Source organism: Salvelinus namaycush, chromosome 13, assembly GCF_016432855.1.
Source record: "Salvelinus namaycush isolate Seneca chromosome 13, SaNama_1.0, whole genome shotgun sequence".
Classification (NCBI taxonomy): domain Eukaryota; kingdom Metazoa; phylum Chordata; class Actinopteri; order Salmoniformes; family Salmonidae; genus Salvelinus; species Salvelinus namaycush.
This window is the reverse complement of record NC_052319.1, coordinates 46,535,152-46,556,553: the sequence shown is the minus strand read 5'-3', so window position 1 is coordinate 46,556,553 and position 21,402 is coordinate 46,535,152. Positions and strand designations below refer to the sequence as shown.

Genomic DNA, 21,402 nt, shown 5'->3' with positions numbered 1-21,402 from the left:
TTCACATCTAGCTCGGCTATTAGACTATTCAAACTTCACTAAAGAATTGTCTATTGTTCAGCTAAAATATCCAATCTCGTTCCTCGCCCTCTTCTATGATTTGTCCTCATGAATCTGTTTTTCAGCATAAAGAACTCTGTGGACACCAGGTGAGACTACACACACACACACAGATTCCTGTTGAACACAGTCTCTTTAACTACCTTATTTTCTCAATAACAGTCTCTCTCCTTCACTTCATCCCCCTTCTCCCTAAATCCTCTAGGTTATATCAGCTGTGTTGGTGAAGCCCCTCCCGCATCTGAACTGGCTGACACAGAGGGCACAGCATGATCATAGGTGAGAGGTCACTTGGTCAGGTCAACAGGAAGTATTATTAAAGAGATGCTTTACATTGAAATACAGACAGAGATGCAGTAGTCCCAGAGTTAATGATCCCAGGTCAGTTTATATTATACAGGAAGTATTATTAAAGAGATGCTTTACATTGAAATACAGATAGATGTAGTAGTCCCAGAGTTAATGATCCAAGGTCAGTTTATATTATACAGGAAGTATTATTAAAGAGATGCTTTACATTGAAATACAGACAGAGATGCAGTAGTCCCAGAGTTAATGATCCCAGGTCAGTTTATATTATACAGGAAGTATTATTAAAGAGATGCTTTACATTGAAATACAGACAGAGATGTAGTAGTCCCAGAGTTAATGATCCAAGGTCAGTTTTGCATTTCACCTCCTGATGATTATGATGACTGACCGTGTTAGAATACAAAACAACAAAGCTTAATCATGCTCTCTCTATTCAATTCAATTCAATTCAAGGGGCTTTATTGGCATGGGAAACATGTGTTAACATTGCCAAAGCAAGTGAGGTAGACAATACACAAATGTGAAACAAACAATACAAATTAACAGTAAACATTACACATACAGAAGTTTCAAAACAATAAAGACATTACAAATGTCATATTATATATATACAGTGTTGTAACAATGTACAAATGGTTAAAGCACACAAGTTAAGATAAATAAGCATAAATATGGGTTGTATTTACAATGGTGTTTGTTCTTCACTGGTTGCCGTTTTCTTGTGACAACAGGTCACAAATCTTGCTGCTGTGATGGCACACTGTGGAATTTCACCCAGTAGATATGGGAGTTTATCAAAATTGGATTTGTTTTCGAATTCTTTGTGGATCTGTGTAATCTGAGGGAAATATGTGTCTCTAATATGGTCATACATTGGGCAGGAGGTTAGGAAGTGCAGCTCAGTTTCCACCTCATTTTGTGGGCAGTGAGCACATAGCCTGTCTTCTCTTGAGAGCCATGTCTGCCTACGGCGGCCTTTCTCAATAGCAAGGCTATGCTCACTGAGTCTGTACATAGTCAAAGCTTTCCTTAAGTTTGGGTCAGTCACAGTGGTCAGGTATTCTGCCACAGTGTACTCTCTGTTTAGGGCCAAATAGCATTCTAATTTGCTCTGTTTTTTTGTTAATTCTTTCCAATGTGTCAAGTAATTATCTTTTTGTTTTCTCATGATTTGGTTGTGTCTAATTGTGCTGTTGTCCTGGGGCTCTGTGGGGTGTGTTTGTGTTTGTGAACAGAGCCCTAGGACCAGCTTGCTTAGGGGACTCTTCTCCAGGTTCATCTCTCTGTAGGTGATGGCTTTGTTATGGAAGGTTTGGGAATCGCTTCCTTTTAGGTGGTTGTAGAATTTAACGGCTCTTTTCTGGATTTTGATAATTAGTGGGTATCGGCCTAATTCTGCTCTGCATGCATTATTTGGTGTTCTACGTTGTACACGGAGGATATTTTTGCAGAATTCTGCATGCAGAGTCTCAATTTGGTGTTTGCCCCATTTTGTGAAATCTTGGTTGGTGAGCGGACCCCAGACCTCACAACCATAAAGGGCAATGGGCTCTATGACTGATTCAAGTATTTTTAGCCAGATCCTAATTGGTATGTTGAAATTTATGTTCCTTTTGATGGCATAGAATGCCCTTCTTGCCTTGTCTCTCAGATCGTTCACAACTTTGTGGAAGTTACCTGTGGTGCTGATGTTTAGGCCGAGGTATGTATAGTTTTTTGTGTGCTCTAGGGCAACGGTGTCTAGATGGAATTTGTGGTCCTGGCGACTGGACCTTTTTTGGAACACCATTATTTTGGTCTTACTGAGATTTACTGTCAGGGCCCAGGTCTGACAGAATCTGTGCAGAAGATCTAGGTGCTGCTGTAGGCCCTCCTTGGTTGGTGACAGAAGCACCAGATCATCAGCAAACAGTAGACATTTGACTTCGGATTCTAGTAGGGTGAGACCGGGTGCTGCAGACTGTTCTAGTGCCCGCGCCAATTCGTTGATATATATGTTGAAGAGGGTGGGGCTTAAGCTGCATCCCTGTCTCACCCCACGACCCTGTGTGAAGAAATGTGTGTGTTTTTTGCCAATTTTAACCGCACACTTGTTGTTTGTGTACATGGATTTTATAATGTCGTATGTTTTACCCCCAACACCACTTTCCATCAATTTGTATAGCAGACCCTCATGCCAAATTGAGTCGAAGGCTTTTTTGAAATCAACAAAGCATGAGAAGACTTTGCCTTTGTTTTGGTTTGTTTGGTTGTCAATTAGGGTGTGTAGGGTGAATACATGGTCTGTTGTACGGTAATTTGGTAAAAAGCCAATTTGACATTTGCTCAGTACATTGTGTTCATTGAGGAAATGTACGAGTCTGCTGTTAATGATAATGCAGAGTATTTTACCAAGGTTACTGTTGACGCATATTCCACGGTAGTTATTGGGGTCAAATTTGTCTCCACTTTTGTGGATTGGGGTGATCAGTCCTTGGTTCCAAATATTGGGGAAGATGCCAGAGCTAAGGACGATGTTAAAGAGTTTTAGTATAGCCAATTGGAATTTGTTGTCTGTATATTTGATCATTTCATTAAGGATACCATCAACACCACAGGCCTTTTTGGGTTGGAGGGTTTTTATTTTGTCCTGTAACTCATTCAAGGTAATTGGAGAATCCAGTGGGTTCTGGTAGTCTTTAATAGTTGATTCTAGGATTTGTATTTGATCATGTATATGTTTTTGCTCTTTATTCTTTGTTATAGAGCCAAAAAGATTGGAGAAGTGGTTTACCCATACATCTCCATTTTGGATAGATAATTCTTCGTGTTGTTGTTTGTTTAGTGTTTTCCAATTTTCCCAGAATTGGTTAGAGTCTATGGATTCTTCAATTACATTGAGCTGATTTCTGACGTGCTGTTCCTTCTTTTTCCGTAGTGTATTTCTGTATTGTTTTAGTGATTCACCATAGTGAAGGCGTAGACTCAGGTTTTCCGGGTCTCTATGTTTTTGGTTGGACAGGTTTCTCAATTTATTTCTTAGATTTTTGCATTCTTCATCAAACCATTTGTCATTGTTGTTCATTTTCTTCGGTTTTCTATTTGAGATTTTTAGATTTGATAGGGAAGCTGAGAGGTCAAATATACTGTTAAGATTTTCTACTGCCAAGTTTACACCTTCACTATTGCAGTGGAACATTTTACCCAGGAAGTTGTCTAAAAGGGATTGAATTTGCTGTTGCCTAATTGTTTTTTGGTAGGTTTCCAAACTGCATTCCTTCCATCTATAGCATTTCTTAATGTTACTCAGTTCCTTTGGCTTTGATGCCTCATGATTGAGTATTGCTCTGTTCAAGTAGACTGTAATTTTGCTGTGATCTGATAGGGGTGTCAGTGGGCTGACTGTGAACGCTCTGAGAGACTCTGGGTTGAGGTCAGTGATAAAGTAGTCTACAGTGCTACTGCCAAGAGATGAGCTATAGGTGTACCTACCATAGGAGTCCCCTCGAAGCCTACCATTGACTATGTACATACCCAGCGTGCGACAGAGCTGCAGGAGTTGTGACCCGTTTTTGTTGGTTATGTTGTCATAGTTGTGCCTAGGGGGGCATATGGGGGAGGGAATGCTGTCACCTGCAGGCAGGTGTTTGTCCCCCTGTGTGCTGAGGGTGTCAGGTTCGTGTCCAGTTCTGGCATTTAGGTCGCCACAGACTAATACATGTCCCTGGGCCTGGAAATTATTGATTTCCCCCTCCAGGATGGAGAAGCTGTCATCATTAAAGTATGGGGATTCTAGTGGGGGGATATAGGTAGCACACAGGAGGACATTTTTCTCTGTTAAGATAATTTCCTTTTGAATTTCTAGCCAAATGTAAAATGTTCCTGTTTTGATTAATTTAATGGAGTGAGTTAGGTCTGCTCTATATCAAATTAGCATTCCCCCTGAGTCCCTTCCCTGTTTCACACCTGGTAGTTTGGTGGATGGGACTACCAGCTCTCTGTAACCTAGAGGACAACCAGTGGGTCTGTCTCCTCTATACCACCCACCTGGTAGTGTGGTGGATGGGACTACCAGCTCTCTGTAACCTAGAGGGCAACCAGTGGGTCTGTCTCCTCTATACCACCCACCTGGTAGTGTGGTGGATGGGACTACCAGCTCTCTGTAACCTAGAGGGCAACCAGTGGGTCCGTCTCCTCTATACTACCCACCTGGTAGTGTGGTGGATGGGACTACCAGCTCTCTGTAACCTAGAGGGCAACCAGTGGGTCCGTCTCCTCTATACCACCCACCTGGTAGTTTGGTGGATGGGACTACCAGCTCTCTGTAACCTAGAGGGCAACCAGTGGGTCCGTCTCCTCTATACCATGTTTCTTGCAGGATGACAATGTCTGCATTACCGATTTCTTTGGTGAAGTCCGGGTTCCTGCTCTTTAGGCCAAAGGCAGATGACCTCAGGCCTTGGATATTCCAGGGTGATATAGTGAAGGCTTTTTGTTCCATAAAGTGTCCAATGTTGTTGGTCGTGGTTTGGCCTCAGGCCAGTAAGTGTGAGCAGAGCCTGCTCTATCCATCTGTCTCTCGTCTGCAGGTATGTTTTGATGTGAGAGAGGAAGCCAGTCCCGTAACACAGTCTAGTGCTACTAATTACTGTCACTTAAGACCTCATGCTGGGCCCACACTGGTATAACACCACAGTCAGCAGGAGAGCAATTATAAACCTGCTGTTTCTGAAGGAAGACATGAAACTAAATTACAGCTCTATTGAGAGACAACATTGTTTCACACCCAACGGTCCCATCTCTGTGGCATACCGAGAATGAAAAAAAAACAACTTAATGGAAAAGGATGGGTTTGAGCTCCAGGAACAAAGGAGAAAGGATGCTCCTGAAGGGGTTGAGGAGGGAGTGATGGGGGGACGAGGGGAGAGAGGGGTGAGGAGGGAGTGATGGGGGGATGAGGGGAGAGAGGGCGATGTGGGACAAAGGCGGTGAGGAGGGAGTGATGGTGGGACGAGGGGAGAGAGGGGTGAGGAGGGAGTGATGGGGGGACGAGGGGAGAGAGGGGTGAGGAGGGAGTGATGGGGGGATGAGGGGTGAGGAGGGAGTGATGGGGGGATGAGGGGAGAGAGGGCGATGTGGGACAAAGGGGTGAGGAGGGGGGTGGGACACTCACCTTCCGCCGAGATGGCTGCAGCAGAGAGAGGGTATTGGGCGGGAAGAGGGGCCTCGGCTACAGCCTCAGCCGATTGGGCCTCAGTGTTAGGGGCGCGGTCAGGTGCGGACGGTGGGGACTGGGTAGCAGGAGGAGAGGTCCCTGTAGCCCCACCAGCGGAGGAAGAGGAGGAAGAGGAGGAGGGAGTAAAGGAGACAAATAAAGGACAGGGAAGGGAGAGAGACAGCGAGAACCAAAAGATAAAGCAGATTGTCTTTGGGTTTTGGTGAAGGAGGGTTAACAGGGTGTTGGACATACAGAGCAACACAGCTGCTGTGCTGTGGGCACTGGGAGGGATCCCTTCTTACCTTTCTACCTGCTCTAACAAGAGCTTTGTTTTTTTAGCCTTAACAAACTCCTTAGGAAATCCAAAACTCCGGTGTGGTGTGTGACCGTGCCGTAGCTAGGTGGCCATAGAGAAGTACGTTACCTGGAAAGCTGCCTGGTGGAGAGGCTGTTGGCACAGCGATGGGTACTCCTACAGAGCCACTCCCACTGTTCTCTCCACTGCTGCTGGGGTGACTGCCTCCACTGCTGCTGGGGTGACTGCCTCCACTGCTGCTGGGGTGACTGCCTCCACTGCTGCTGGGGTGACTGCCTCCACTGCTGCTGGGGTGACTGCCTCCACTGCTGCTGGGGTGACTGCCTCCACTGCTGCTGGGGTGACTGCCTCCACTGCTGCTGGGGTGACTGCCTCCACTGCTGCATAACACACACATTATAGACACACTGCTGATTAAAACACACATTACAGCCACACAGAACACTGCTGCCACTAAAGGGATAAGAGAGGACAGGACAGGGCTCACATAACAGGCATAACAACTGACTCTAGCTGGTCACCAGACAATACTACTATGTAGCATCCGGATTAGTGTCCTTTTATAGCCTCGCTATAAACTTGGGGTTCTAGGTGACTGAAGGGAGAGATAATCTCCACAATATCTGAGTGACATCTTTTCAGTCAGGAGGATAAGGCCTCAACAGCTTTATCCGCAGTCAGGAGGATAAGGCCTCAACAGCTGTATCTGCAGTCAGGAGGATAAGGCTGTATCTGCAGTCAGGAGGATAAGGCCTCAACAGCTTTATCCGCAGTCAGGAGGATAAGGCCTCAACAGCTGTATCCGCAGTCAGGAGGATAAGGCCTCAACAGCTGTATCCGCAGTCAGGAGGATAAGGCCTCAACAGCTGTATCCGCAGTCAGGAGGATAAGGCCTCAACAGCTTTATCTGCAGTCAGGAGGATAAGGCCTCAACAGCTGTATCCCCAGTCAGGAGGATAAGGCCTCAACAGCTGTATCCCCAGTCAGGAGGATAAGGCCTCAACAGCTTTATCCGCAGTCAGGAGGATAAGGCCTCAACAGCTTTATCTGTAGTCAGGAGGATAAGGCCTCAACAGCTGTATCCCCAGTCAGGAGGATAAGGCCTCAACAGCTTTATCTGCAGTCAGGAGGATAAGGCCTCAACAGCTTTATCTGTAGTCAGGAGGATAAGGCCTCAACAGCTTTATCTGCAGTCAGGAGGATAAGGCTGTATCTGCAGTCAGGAGGATAAGGCCTCAACAGCTGTATCCCCAGTCAGGAGGATAAGGCCTCAACAGCTTTATCTGCAGTCAGGAGGATAAGGCCTCAACAGCTTTATCTGTAGTCAGGAGGATAAGGCCTCAACAGCTTTATCTGTAGTCAGGAGGATAAGGCTGTATCTGCAGTCAGGAGGATAAGGCCTCAACAGCTGTATCCCCAGTCAGGAGGATAAGGCCTCAACAGCTGTATCCCCAGTCAGGAGGATAAGGCCTCAACAGCTGTATCCCCAGTCAGGAGGATAAGGCCTCAACAGCTGTATCCCCAGTCAGGAGGATAAGGCCTCAACAGCTGTATCCGCAGTCAGGAGGATAAGGCCTCAACAGTTTTATCTGTAGTCAGGAGGATAAGGCTGTATCTGCAGTCAGGAGGATAAGGCCTCAACAGCTTTATCCGCAGTCAGGAGGATAAGGCCTCAACAGCTGTATCCGCAGTCAGGAGGATAAGGCCTCAACAGCTGTATCTGCAGTCAGGAGGATAAGGCCTCAACAGCTGTATCTGCAGTCAGGAGGATAAGGCCTCAACAGCTTTATCCGCAGTCAGGAGGATAAGGCCTCAACAGCTGTATCCCCAGTCAGGAGGATAAGGCCTCAACAGCTGTATCCCCAGTCAGGAGGATAAGGCCTCAACAGCTGTATCCGCAGTCAGGAGGATAAGGCCTCAACAGCTGTATCCGCAGTCAGGAGGATAAGGCCTCAACAGCTGTATCCCCAGTCAGGAGGATAAGGCCTCAACAGCTGTATCCCCAGTCAGGAGGATAAGGCCTCAACAGCTTTATCCGCAGTCAGGAGGGTTTCTTCATCCGACTCAACATCTTCTCTACAGGGTAGGATTCACTAAGCTTCTAACGCCACTGCATTAGTCGTCTGTTCAAGATGTTCAGTGACACAATTCTCTCCGAGGCAGATGGGAATAGGCGGTAATATGGCACTGCACGCTCCGGTCCAAGGCATAGTTGGAACAGCCACATATCAAGACTGACTGTGTGGGTGGACTTGAGACCCATGCACTATAACAGATGACAAAAATCTAATCTCCATTTCTTTCCAGTGAATTCTCCGAGCTCCTAAAGCTCTCTGAGCAGGTTGGCTGCTGCCCTCTGGAGAGTACTGAAAAGGCTGATACAGCAGGAGACAGAGACTTGAGTCCCAAAATGGCCTCCTATTCCCTATATAGTGCACTACTTTAGACCAGGGCCCTATAGAACCCTATTCCCTATATAGTGCACTACTTTAGACCAAAGCCTCTATGGGCCCAGGCCAAACGTAGTGCACTACATAGAGAAGAGGGTGCCATTTGATACACAGCCCAAGACTGGGGGAAGGGGGGGCCATCTTATATAAACCCAGCAGTGAAGTCACTTCAAAAGAAAAATGGAGAGGAAAAAAAAAGAAAAATGTTCCTGAGGAATAGATGAGGCAGGAGTCTTTCTGGTCTCAGAGCACTCAGTGGTTCAGGTTTCTGTTGAAAGGCTGGAAAAAGTGATTCTAGCAGCCAGTCAGCACTTCTTCATGGCTCAGTAGTCGTCCATCACACAGCAGGACAGGTCTATTCCACAAGATCCTCCTGGACGGTGCCATTCAACAGTTGCCTTTGAACAATACATCGGGTGTTGCAATCCTGCTTCAAGGACCATGTTGTTGAGAAGGTCTCAGCAAGATGAGAAGAATGCAGAATGGGCTCCCGAGGGCTATAAAAGACCATAAAGCTCTGTATCCAGAGAGGCCTATAAATCTATTTATTATGTAGCACCATAAAATACAGAGGTCTAAGGCGCAGCATCTCAGTGCAAGAGGCATCACTACAGTCCCTGGTTCGAATCCAGGCTGTATCACATCCGGACGTGATTGGGAGTCCCACAGGGCGGCGCACAATTGGCCCAGCGTCGTCTGGCCGTCATTGTAAATAAGAATTTGTTCTCAACTGACTTGCCTAGTTAAATAAAGGTACAATACAACAATTAATGAGAGTAGTAACTAACGGATAAGGCCTCAACAGCTTTTAGTGGCCTATGATCACATCTATAACCATGTCTCAGTCGAGAGAACGCAGAGAGAGAGAGAGGAGGGGTACCTGTAGAACACAGAGAGAGGAGGGGTACCTGTAGAACAGAGAGAGAGGAGGGGTACCTGTAGAACAGAGAGAGGAGGGGTACCTGTAGAACAGAGAGAGGAGGGGTACCTGTAGAACACAGAGAGAGGAGGGGTACCTGTAGAACAGAGAGAGAGGAGGGGTACCTGTAGAACAGAGAGAGGAGGGGTACCTGTAGAACACAGAGAGAGGAGGGGTACCTGTAGAACAGAGAGAGAGGAGGGGTACCTGTAGAACAGAGAGAGGAGGGGTACCTGTAGAACAGAGAGAGGAGGGGTACCTGTAGAACAGAGAGAGAGGAGGGGTACCTGTAGAACAGAGAGAGAGGAGGGGTACCTGTAGAACAGAGAGAGAGGAGGGGTACCTGTAGAACAGAGAGAGGAGGGGTACCTGTAGAACAGAGAGAGGAGGGGTACCTGTAGAACACAGAGAGAGGAGGGGTACCTGTAGAACAGAGAGAGAGGAGGGGTACCTGTAGAACAGAGAGAGGAGGGGTACCTGTAGAACACAGAGAGAGGAGGGGTACCTGTAGAACAGAGAGAGGAGGGGTACCTGTAGAACAGAGAGAGGAGGGGTACCTGTAGAACAGAGAGAGGAGGGGTACCTGTAGAACAGAGAGAGGAGGGGTACCTGTAGAACAGAGAGAGAGGAGAGGTACCTGTAGAACAGAGAGAGAGGAGGGGTACCTGTAGAACAGAGAGAGAGGAGGGGTACCTGTAGAACAGAGAGAGAGGAGGGGTACCTGTAGAACAGAGAGAGAGGAGGGGTACCTGTAGAACAGAGAGAGGAGGGGTACCTGTAGAACACAGAGAGAGGAGGGGTACCTGTAGAACAGAGAGAGAGGAGGGGTACCTGTAGAACAGAGAGAGAGGAGGGGTACCTGTAGAACACAGAGAGAGGGGTACCTGTAGAACACAGAGAGAGGAGGGTACCTGTAGAACAGAGAGAGGAGGGTACCTGTAGAACAGAGAGAGGAGGGGTACCTGTAGAACACAGAGAGAGGAGGGGTACCTGTAGAACAGAGAGAGAGGAGGGGTACCTGTAGAACACAGAGAGAGGAGAGGTACCTGTAGGTGCGCTGGTTAACTGAAGTGGTGAGAACAGGACTCTCCTGCTGGGCCATGCTGCGTGTGGGGCTGGGGACATAGTCGTTAGGGACCACAGGCGGACGCACGGGCCCCAGCGTCCGATAGGGGGAGTGGCGCCTGGACGAGAGGGGTAAGAGAGCAGTTTAACATCTCAAGATTACACAACTGTAAAAGGAGAAATTGAAAGGTTTTGGTGTTATTGCAAATGACAGACCTTTTACAGTTGTGTAATGTTGAGATTACAGTGAATCATACTAGGAGGAGAACTGGCAACATGAATATAGCTATGGTAGAGTGGAGGATCATAAAACAGATGATATAGACTGGAGAATGTGATGTCCACTCCTCTGGATCACCTGATGTTAGCATCCTGTCTGAATGAATTAACACCTCTCTCTCTCTCTCTCTGAAACAATGCACGCAAGTTGTTGAGTAGGATTTATTGACCACGCTGATATGTGGACCAACACCATGCTAATAACAGGGCATTCGGAAAGTATTCAGACCCCTTGTCTTTTTCCTCATTTTGTTTCGTTACAGCCTTATTCTAAAATCGATTACATTTTTTCCCCCCTCATCAATCTACACACAATACCCCATAATGACATCACAATACCCCATAATGACATCACAATACCCCATAATGACATCACAATACCCCATAATGACATCACAATACCCCATAATGACATCACAATACCCCATAATGACATCACAATACCCCATAATGACATCACAATACCCCATAATGACAAAGCAAAAACAGATGAAAACTTTTTGGAAATGTATTAAAAATAAAAAATAAACTTTACTCAGTACTTCGTTGAAGCACCTTTGGCAGTGATTATAGCCTCCAGTCTTCTTGTGACGCTGAAAGCTTGGCACACCTGTATTTGGGGAGTTTCTCCCATTCTTCTCTGCAGATCCTCTCAAGCTCTGTCAGGTTGGACGGGGATCTCTACTTCGCTCTGTTAATCTTTCCCTCAATCCTGACAAGTCTCCGAATGTCGGCCACCACCATGCTTCACTGCAGGGATGGTGCCAGGTTTCCTCCAGACGTGACACTTGGCATTCAGGCCAAAGAGTTCAATCTTGGTTTCATCAGACCAGAAAATTGGGCCACTCAAGTGACGCAGTGGTCTAAGGCATCGCAGTTGGTAGCTGTGTCACTAAAGATCCTGGTTGGAGTCCAGGCCGGGAGACCCATGGGAGGGCGCACATTTGGTTAGAGGAGGGTTTGGGCAGCAGGGATGTCCTTGTCCCATCGCGCGTTAGCGGACCGAGCGCATGGACGCTGACACTGTCGCCAGGTGTACAGTGTTTCCTCCAACACATTGGTTCGGCGGCCAAGAAGCAGCGACAGCCGGAGGGGATGGCTGACGTCCTATCAGCTCTTATCCAACCACGCCATTTTGTTTGTTTTTTCGCGTTGTTCGTAACTTGTTTTGTACATAATGTTGCTGCTACCGTCTCTTATGACCGAATAAAAGAGCTTCTGGACATCAGATCTGCGATTAATCACCTCAGATTAGACAAAAATTCAATATTCAATGAGTCGGACGGGAGGGATATACTACAGACACCCGACCAGGCCCAGATCCCCGTCATTCGCTGGAGAAGGAAACAGATTTCACGGAAAAAGATCAGGGTGCCTTGTGAGGATCAGGCGATAAGTGGCTAATCTGCCTTTAACTTCCGTCCTGCTAGCTAATGTCCAATCGCTGGAAAATAAATGGGACGAACTGAAAGCACGTTTATCCTACCAACGGGACATTAAAAACTGTAATATCTTTTGTTTCACCGAGTCGTGGCTGAACGACGACATTAAGAACATACAGCTGGCGGGTTATACACTGTATCAGCAGGACAGAACAGCAGCCTCTGGTAAGACACGGGGTGGTGGATTAAACACTCTATCAGCAGGACAACAGCCTCTGGTAAGACACGGGGTGGTGGGTTATACACTGTATCAGCAGGACAGGACAGCAGCCTCTGGTAAGACACGGGGTGGTGGATTATACACTATCAGCAGGACAGAACAGCAGCCTCTGGTAAGACACGGGGTGGTGGGTTATACACTCTATCAGCAGGGTAGAACAGCAGCCTCTAGTAAGACACGGGGCGGGAGCCTATGCAAATATGTAACCAACAGCTGGTGCACGATATCTAAGGAAGTCTCGAGGTTTTGCTCGCCTGAGGTAGAGTATCTCATGATAAGCTGTAGATCACACTATCTACCTAGAGAGTTTATCTGTATTTTTCATAGCTGTCTACATACCACCACAGACCGACGCTGGCACTAAAACCTCACTCAATGAGCTATATACCGCCATAAGCAAACAGGAAAACGCTCATCCAGAAGCAGCGCCCCTAGTGGCCGGGGACATTAATGCAGGGAAACTTAAATCAGTTTTTACCTCATTTCTATGTTAAATGTGCAACCAGAGTGAACAATTCTAGACCACCTTTACTCCACACACAGAGACACGTACAAAGCTCTCCCTCGTCCTCCATTTGACAAATCTGACCATAATTCTATCCTCCTGATTCCTACTTACAAGCTAAAATTAAAGCATGAAGTACCAGTGACTCGGTCTATAAACAAGTGGTCAGATGAAGCAGAAGCTAAACTACGGGACTGTTTTGCTAGCACAGACTGGAATATGTTCCGGGATTCTGCCGATGGCATTGAGGAGTATACCCCAACCAGAAGCCATGGATTACAGGCAACATATGTACTGACCTAAAGGGTAGAGCTGCCGCTTTCAAGGAGCGGGACTCTAACCCGGAAGCTTATAAGAAATCCAACTAAGCCCTCCGACGAACCATCAAACAGGCAAAGCATCAATACAGGACTAAACTCGATTCGTACTACACCGGCTCCGATGCTCGTCGGATATGACAGGGCTTGCCAACGATTAGAGTGGGAAGCACAGCTGAGAGCTGCCCAGTGACACGAGCCTACCAGACGAGCTAAACTACTTCTATGCTTGTTTCGAGGCAAGCAACACTGAAGGATGTATGAGAGCACCAGCTGTTCCGGACGACTGTGTGATCACGCTCTCCGTAGCTGATGTGAGTAAGACCTATAAACAGGGCAACATTCACAAGGCCGCAGGGCCAGATCGATTACCAGGACGTTTACTCCGAGCATGCGCTGACCACCTGGCAAGTGTCTTCACTGACATTTTCAACCTCTCCCTGACCGAATCTGTAAAACCTTCATGTTTCAAGCAGACCACCATAGTCATTGTGCCCAAGAACACTAAGGTTCCTGCCAAAATGACTCCCGACCCGTAGCACTCACGTCTGTAGCCATGAAATGCTTTTAAAGGCTGGTCATGGCTCACATGAACATCATTATCCCAGAAACCCTAGACCCACTCCAATTTTCATACCGCCCCAACAGATCCACAGATGATGCAATCTCTATTGCACTCCACACTGCCCTTTCCCACCTGGACAAAACACCTATGTGAGAATGCTATTCATTGACTACAGCTCAGCGTTCAACACCATAGTACCCTCAAATCTCATCACTAAGCTAAGAACCTTGGGACTAAACACCTCCCTCTGCAACTGGATCCTGGACTTCCTGACGGGCCGCACCCAGGTGGTGAGGGTAGGCAACAACACATCTGCCACGCTGATCCTCAACACTGGAGCTCCCCAGGGCTGCGTGCTCAGTCCCCTCTTGTACTTCCTGTTCACCCACGACTGCATGGCCAGGCACGACTCCAACACCATCATTAAATTTGCCAGTGGTAGGCCTGATCACCAACAACGAGACAGCCTATAGGGAGGAGGTCAGAGACCTGACCGTGTGGTGCAAGGACAACAACCTCTCCCTCAACGTGATCAAGACAAAGGAGATGATTGTGGACTACAGGAAAAAGAGGACCGAGCACACCTCCATTCTCAATGACGGGTCTGTAGTGGAGCAGGTTGAGAGCTTCAAGTTCCTTGGTGTCCACATCACCAACAAACTAACATGGTCCAAGCACACCAAGACAGTCAAGAAGAGGGCACGACAAAACCTATTCCCCCTCAGGAGACTGAAAAGATTTTGCATAGGTCCTCAGATCCTCAAAAGTATCTACAGCTGCAACATCAAGAGTATATCGACTGGTTGCATCACTGCCTGGTACGGCAACTACTCAGCCTCTGTCCGCAAGGCACTAGAGGGTAGACTATTCCTCCCCTCCTACACTGCTGCTACTCTCTGTTATCATCAGCCCAGTACATCACTGGGGCAAAGCTGCATGCCATCCAGGACCTTTACACCAGGCGGTGTCAGAGGAAGGCCCTAAAAATTGTCAAAGACCCCAGCCACCCCAACCACCCTAGTCATAGACTATTCTCTCTCCTATCGCATGGCAAGCGGTACCGGAGTGCCAAGTCTAGGACCAAAAGGCTTCTCAACAGTTTTTACCTCCAAGCCATAAGACTCCTGAACAGCTAATCAAATGGCTACCCGGACTATGCATTGTGTCCCCCCACCCCCCCAACCCCTCTTTTACGCTGCTGCTACTCTCTGTTTATCATCTATGCATAGTCACTAACTATACCTACATGTACATACTACCTCTATTAGCCCGACTAACCGGTGCCCCCCACACATTGACTCTGTACCGGTACCACCTGTATATAGCCTCGCTACTGTCATTTTCACTGTCATTTTACTTTTATATATATTTTTTCCTTTACTTATCTATTGTTTACCTAATACCTATTTTTTACTTAAAAATTGCACTGTTGGTTAGGGCTTGTAAGTAAGCATTTCACTAAGGTCCACACCTGTTGTATTTGGTGCACGTGAAAAAAACTTTGATTTGATAGTGGACTTCAGGAAACAGCAGAGTGGGCAGCCACCCCATCCACATCGACCGCAATGGAAAATGTGGAAAGCTTCAAGTTCCTCAGTGTACACGTCACTGACAAACTGTCCATCCACACAGTGTGGTGAAGGCACAACAGCCTCCAGAGGTCCAACCTCTGGAGGCTGAAGAAATGTGGCTTGTCACCTAAAACCCTCACAAACTTTTACAGATGCACAATTGAGAGCATCCTGTCGGGCTGTATCACCGCCTGGTACGACAACTGTAATCTGTAATCTACAGTACCTAACATCAACGACCTACATTTGATTAGAGGGCTGAGAAAGGTCATGTAACAAGCTGCCAGACTGTGACGTTATTCCTCCTATAATATAGCTGTAATAGCACAGCCTTTTGAGACGTTCCATCACCACTTCAGCAAATCACAACACAGAATATCACTTCAGATGTTGAGATGTTCCTCTTCCCACACAACATTAGGTCACAGATGAGGAAACACAGTAAAGAAAACAACAGGACAGTTGGCCCTTCCACAATTTCCAATAGAAATAGGATTCATGTTATTGCTATGGTTATGCCAACATCATGGATAGTGACATCACATACCCAATGGTTCCCTTCCCTGGCATGGGGGGGCTGGGGGGTTTCTGGGTCGGTGGGTTGGTTCGAGGGAGACCTCCACCCATCTTCATATTCTGGCTGCTGACCTGTGAGGAGAGTCATCTAGGAATCATTCAGCGCCCACACAGGAGTCGTACAGGAGGAGAATACGTCAGCTATGACATAAGAAACCTTGCTACACACAGACACATCGCTGTGAGAACATCCTTACCTTGAACCTTAGCGACAGACACATCGCCATGAGAACATCCTTACCTTGAACCTTAGCAACAGACACATCGTTGTGGGAACATCCTTACCTTGAACCTTAGCAACAGACACATCACTGTCAGAACATCCTTAGCAACAGACGCATCACTGTGAGAACATCCTTACCTTGAACCTTAGCGACAGACACATCGCCATGAGAACATCCTTACCTTGAACCTTAGCAACAGACACATCGTTGTGGGAACATCCTTACCTTGAACCTTAGCAACAGACACATCACTGTCAGAACATCCTTAGCAACAGACACATCACTGTGAGAACCTCCTTAGCAACAGACACATCGCTGTGAGAACATCCTTACCTTGAACCTTAGCAACAGACACATCGCTGTGAGAACCTCCTTACCTTGAACCTTAGCAACAGACACATCGCTGTGAGAACATCCTTACCTTGAACCTTAGCAACAGACACATCGCTGTGAGAACATCCTTACCTTGAACCTTAGCAACAGACACATCACTGTCAGAACATCCTTAGCAACAGACACATCGCTGTGAGAACCTCCTTAGCAACAGACACATCGCTGTGAGAACATCCTTACCTTGAACCTTAGCAACAGACACATCGCTGTGAGAACCTCCTTACCTTGAACCTTAGCAACAGACACATCGCTGTGAGAACATCCTTACCTTGAACCTTAGCAACAGACACATCGCTGTGAGAACATCCTTACCTTGAACCTTAGCAACAGACACATCACTGTCAGAACATCCTTAGCAACAGACACATCGCTGTGAGAACCTCCTTAGCAACAGACACATCGCTGTGAGAACATCCTTACCTTGAACCTTAGCAACAGACACATCGCTGTGAGAACCTCCTTAGCAACAGACACATCGCTGTGAGAACATCCTTAGCAACAGACACATGGCTGTGAGAACATCCTTACCTTGAACCTTAGCAACAGACACATCGCTGTGAGAACATCCTTAGCAACAGACACATCGCTGTGAGAACATCCTTACCTTGAACCTTAGCAACAGACACATGGCTGTGAGAACATCCTTAGCAACAGACACATCGCTGTGAGAACATCCTTAGCAACAGACACATGGCTGTGAGAACATCCTTACCTTGAACCTTAGCAACAGACACATCGCTGTGAGAACATCCTTAGCAACAGACACATCGCTGTGAGAACATCCTTACCTTGAACCTTAGCAACAGACACATCGCTGTGAGAACATCCTTAGCAACAGACACATCGCTGTGAGAACATCCTTACCTTGAACCTTAGCAACAGACACGTCACTGTCAGAACATCCTTACCTTGAACCTTAGCAACAGACACATCGCTGTCAGAACATCCTTAGCAACAGACGCATCACTGTGAGAACATCATTACCTTGAACCTTAGCAACCACTTAAAGCAGGAATGAAAGCCAGAGAAGAGAAAAGGGAGAGCAGTGGGAGGTTAGTGAGAGGAGGAAGACAGCCATTAGAGGAAAAACCATAGCTAGTTATGAGTATGCTACATTACCAGTTAGATAAGCAGTGAAAATGATGCCGTATTGTCCATCTCTAAGAAGAGCTCTAAGCATGCAACTATTAAGAAATATACTACGCCATCATATTCACGCCTGAAGCGTTACACGAGTGACAATCAATTGTGTTGTGTTCTTTCAACCTACCTTGACTCCATGGCCGATGTCATCCAGCACATTGTAATCTATAGGTTTACAGATGTACCGCACCGGCCTCTCCGGATTGGCTGGAGCAACGATTTTGTGGGTGCGAGATGTGTTCTTATTGGTAGTCAGGATTCCAATCTCTCTCCTTGCCACCTTCTCCTTGTGGATGTCCACCGTCTGTATGGAGAGAGAGAGAGAGAGAGAGAGAGAGAGAGAGAGAGAGAGAGAGAGAGAGAGAGAGAGAGAGAGAGAGAGAGAGAGAGAGAGAGAGAGAGAGAGAGAGAGAGAGAGAGAGAGAGAGAGGTAGAGAGGTAAAGAGAGAGAGAGAGAGAGAGAAAGAGAGGTAAAGAGAGAGAGAGAGAGAGAGAAAGGTAGAGAGGTAAAGAGAGAGAGAGAGAGAAAGGTAGAGAGGTAAAGAGAGAGAGAGAGAGAAAGAGAACGAGAGGTAGAGCGGTAAAGAGGGAGAGAGAGAGAGGTAGAGAGGTAAAGAGAGAGAGAGAGAGAGAGAGAGAGAGAAAGGTAGAGAGAGAGAGGTAGAGAGGTAAAGAGAGAGAGAGAGCGAGAGGTAGAGAGAGAGAGAGGTAGAGAGAGAGAGAGGTAGAGAGAAAGGTAGAGAGGGGTAGAGAGAAAGGTAGAGAGGTAAAGAGAGAGAGGTAGAGAGGTAAAGAGAGAGAGGTAGAGAGGTAAAGAGAGAGGTAAAGAGAGAGGTAGAGAGAGAGAGAGAGAGAGCTGTGTCATCAACATCCTGTGTAATAACTGGGCCCACCGAGCAGCGTCATCAACATCCTGTGTAATAACTGGGCCCACCGAGCTGCGTCATCAACATCCTGTGTAATAACTGGGCCCACCGAGCTGAGCTGTGTCATCAACATCCTGTGTAATAACTGGGCCCACCGAGCTGTGTCATCAACATCCTGTGTAATAACTGGGCCCATCGAGCTGCGTCATCAACATCCTGTGTAATAACTGGGCCCATCGAGCTGTGTCATCAACATCCTGTGTAATAACTGGGCCCATCGAGCTGTGTCAACAACATCCTGTGTAATAACTGGGCCCACCGAGCTGCGTCATCAACATCCTGTGTAATAACTGGGCCCACCGAGCTGCGTCATCAACATCCTGTGTAATAACTGGGCCCACCGAGCTGCGTCATCAACATCCTGTGTAATAACTGGGCCCACCGAGCTGTGTCAACAACATCCTGTGTAATAACTGGGCCCATCGAGCTGTGTCATCAACATCCTGTGTAATAACTGGGCCCACCGAGCTGCGTCATCAACATCCTGTGTAATAACTGGGCCCATCGAGCTGTGTAATAACTGGGCCCATCGAGCTGTGTAATAACTGGGCCCATCGAGCTGTGTAATAACTGGGCCCATCGAGCTGCGTCATCAACATCCTGTGTAATAACTGGGCCCATCGAGCTGTGTAATAACTGGGCCCATCGAGCTGCGTCATCAACATCCTGTGTAATAACTGGGCCCATCGAGCTGTGTAATAACTGGGCCCACCGAGCTGTGTCAACAACATCCTGTGTAATAACTGGGCCCACCGAGCTGTGTCATCAACATCCTGTGTAATAACTGGGCCCACCGAGCTGTGTCATCAACATCCTGTGTAATAACTGGGCCCATCGAGCTGTGTCATCAACATCCTGTGTAATAACTGGGCCCATCGAGCTGTGTCAACAACATCCTGTGTAATAACTGGGCCCACCGTGCTGTGTCATCAACATCCTGTGTAATAACTGGGCCCACCGAGCTGCGTCATCAACATCCTGTGTAATAACTGGGCCCACCGAGCTGCGTCATCAACATCCTGTGTAATAACTGGGCCCACCGAGCTGCGTCATCAACATCCTGTGTAATAACTGGGCCCACCGAGCTGCGTCATCAACATCCTGTGTAATAACTGGGCCCATCGAGCTGCGTCATCAACATCCTGTGTAATAACTGGGCCCATCGAGCTGTGTCATCAACATCCTGTGTAATAACTGGGCCCATCGAGCTGTGTCATCAACATCCTGTGTAATAACTGGGCCCATCGAGCTGTGTCATCAACATCCTGTGTAATAACTGGGCCCACCGAGCTGCGTCAACAACATCCTGTGTAATAACTGGGCCCACCGAGCTGCGTCATCAACATCCTGTGTAATAACTGGGCCCACCGAGCTGCGTCATCAACATCCTGTGTAATAACTGGGCCCACCGAGCTGCGTCATCAACATCCTGTGTAATAACTGGGCCCATCGAGCTGTGTCAACAACATCCTGTGTAATAACTGGGCCCACCGAGCTGCGTCATCAACATCCTGTGTAATAACTGGGCCCACCGAGCTGCGTCATCAACATCCTGTGTAATAACTGGGCCCATCGAGCTGCGTTATCAACATCCTGTGTAATAACTGGGCCCACCGAGCTGCGTCATCAACATCCTGTGTAATAACTGGGCCCACCGAGCTGCGTCATCAACATCCTGTGTAATAACTGGGCCCATCGAGCTGTGTCAACAACATCCTGTGTAATAACTGGGCCCATCGAGCTGCGTCATCAACATCCTGTGTAATAACTGGGCCCACCGAGCTGTGTCATCAACATCCTGTGTAATAACTGGGCCCATCGAGCTGCGTCATCAACATCCTGTGTAATAACTGGGCCCACCGAGCTGTGTCATCAACATCCTGTGTAATAACTGGGCCCATCGAGCTGTGTCAACAACATCCTGTGTAATAACTGGGCCCACCGAGCTGCGTCATCAACATCCTGTGTAATAACTGGGCCCACCGAGCTGTGTCATCAACATCCTGTGTAATAACTGGGCCCATCGAGCTGCGTTATCAACATCCTGTGTAATAACTGGGCCCACCGAGCTGCGTCATCAACATCCTGTGTAATAACTGGGCCCACCGAGCTGCGTCATCAACATCCTGTGTAATAACTGGGCCCATCGAGCTGTGTCAACAACATCCTGTGTAATAACTGGGCCCATCGAGCTGCGTCATCAACATCCTGTGTAATAACTGGGCCCACCGAGCTGTGTCATCAACATCCTGTGTAATAACTGGGCCCATCGAGCTGTGTCATCAACATCCTGTGTAATAACTGGGCCCATCGAGCTGCGTTATCAACATCCTGTGTAATAACTGGGCCCACCGAGCTGCGTCATCAACATCCTGTGTAATAACTGGGCCCATCGAGCTGCGTCATCAACATCCTGTGTAATAACTGGGCCCATCGAGCTGCGTTATCAACATCCTGTGTAATAACTGGGCCCACCGAGCTGTGTAATCCTAGCCTGGTTAAACCACACTGTGACATCATTACCTTTCTCTCTCCTAGCCTGGTTAAACCACACTGTGACATCATTACCCTCCTCCTCCTAGCCTGGTTAAACCACACTGTGACATCATTACCTTCTCTCCTCCCTAGCCTGGTTAAACCACACTGTCATCATTACCTTCTCCCTCCCTAGCCGTGGTTAAACCCACACTGTGACATCATTACCTTCTTCTCTCCCTAGCCTGGTTAAACCACACTGTGACATCATTCCTTCTCTCCTCCCTAGCCTGGTTAAACCACACTGTGACATCATTACCTTCTCCCTAGCCTGGTTACCACCTGTGACATCATTACCTTCTCTCCTCCCTAGCCTGGTTAAACCACACTGTGACTCATTACCTTCTCTCCTCCCTAGCCTGTTAAACCACACTGTGACATCATTAC

The 21,402-nt window shown here is 47.6% G+C and overlaps 1 protein-coding gene across 1 annotated transcript in view; it reads right to left on the bottom strand.

The window, feature by feature from the left end:
• Window positions 1–17,864, bottom strand: part of LOC120058159 (abl interactor 2-like) — a gene marked incomplete at its 5' end in the record, with an annotated part of 32,609 nt that extends 14,745 nt beyond the window's left edge. The window contains 5 exons of the mRNA XM_039006627.1: window positions 5,525–5,665; window positions 5,994–6,148; window positions 10,301–10,438; window positions 15,766–15,866; window positions 17,682–17,864. Coding sequence (XP_038862555.1) covers window positions 5,525–5,665; window positions 5,994–6,148; window positions 10,301–10,438; window positions 15,766–15,866; window positions 17,682–17,864 — 718 coding nt within the window. The remainder of the gene's footprint in view (window positions 1–5,524; window positions 5,666–5,993; window positions 6,149–10,300; window positions 10,439–15,765; window positions 15,867–17,681) is intronic.
• Window positions 17,865–21,402: the final 3,538 nt, after the last annotated feature.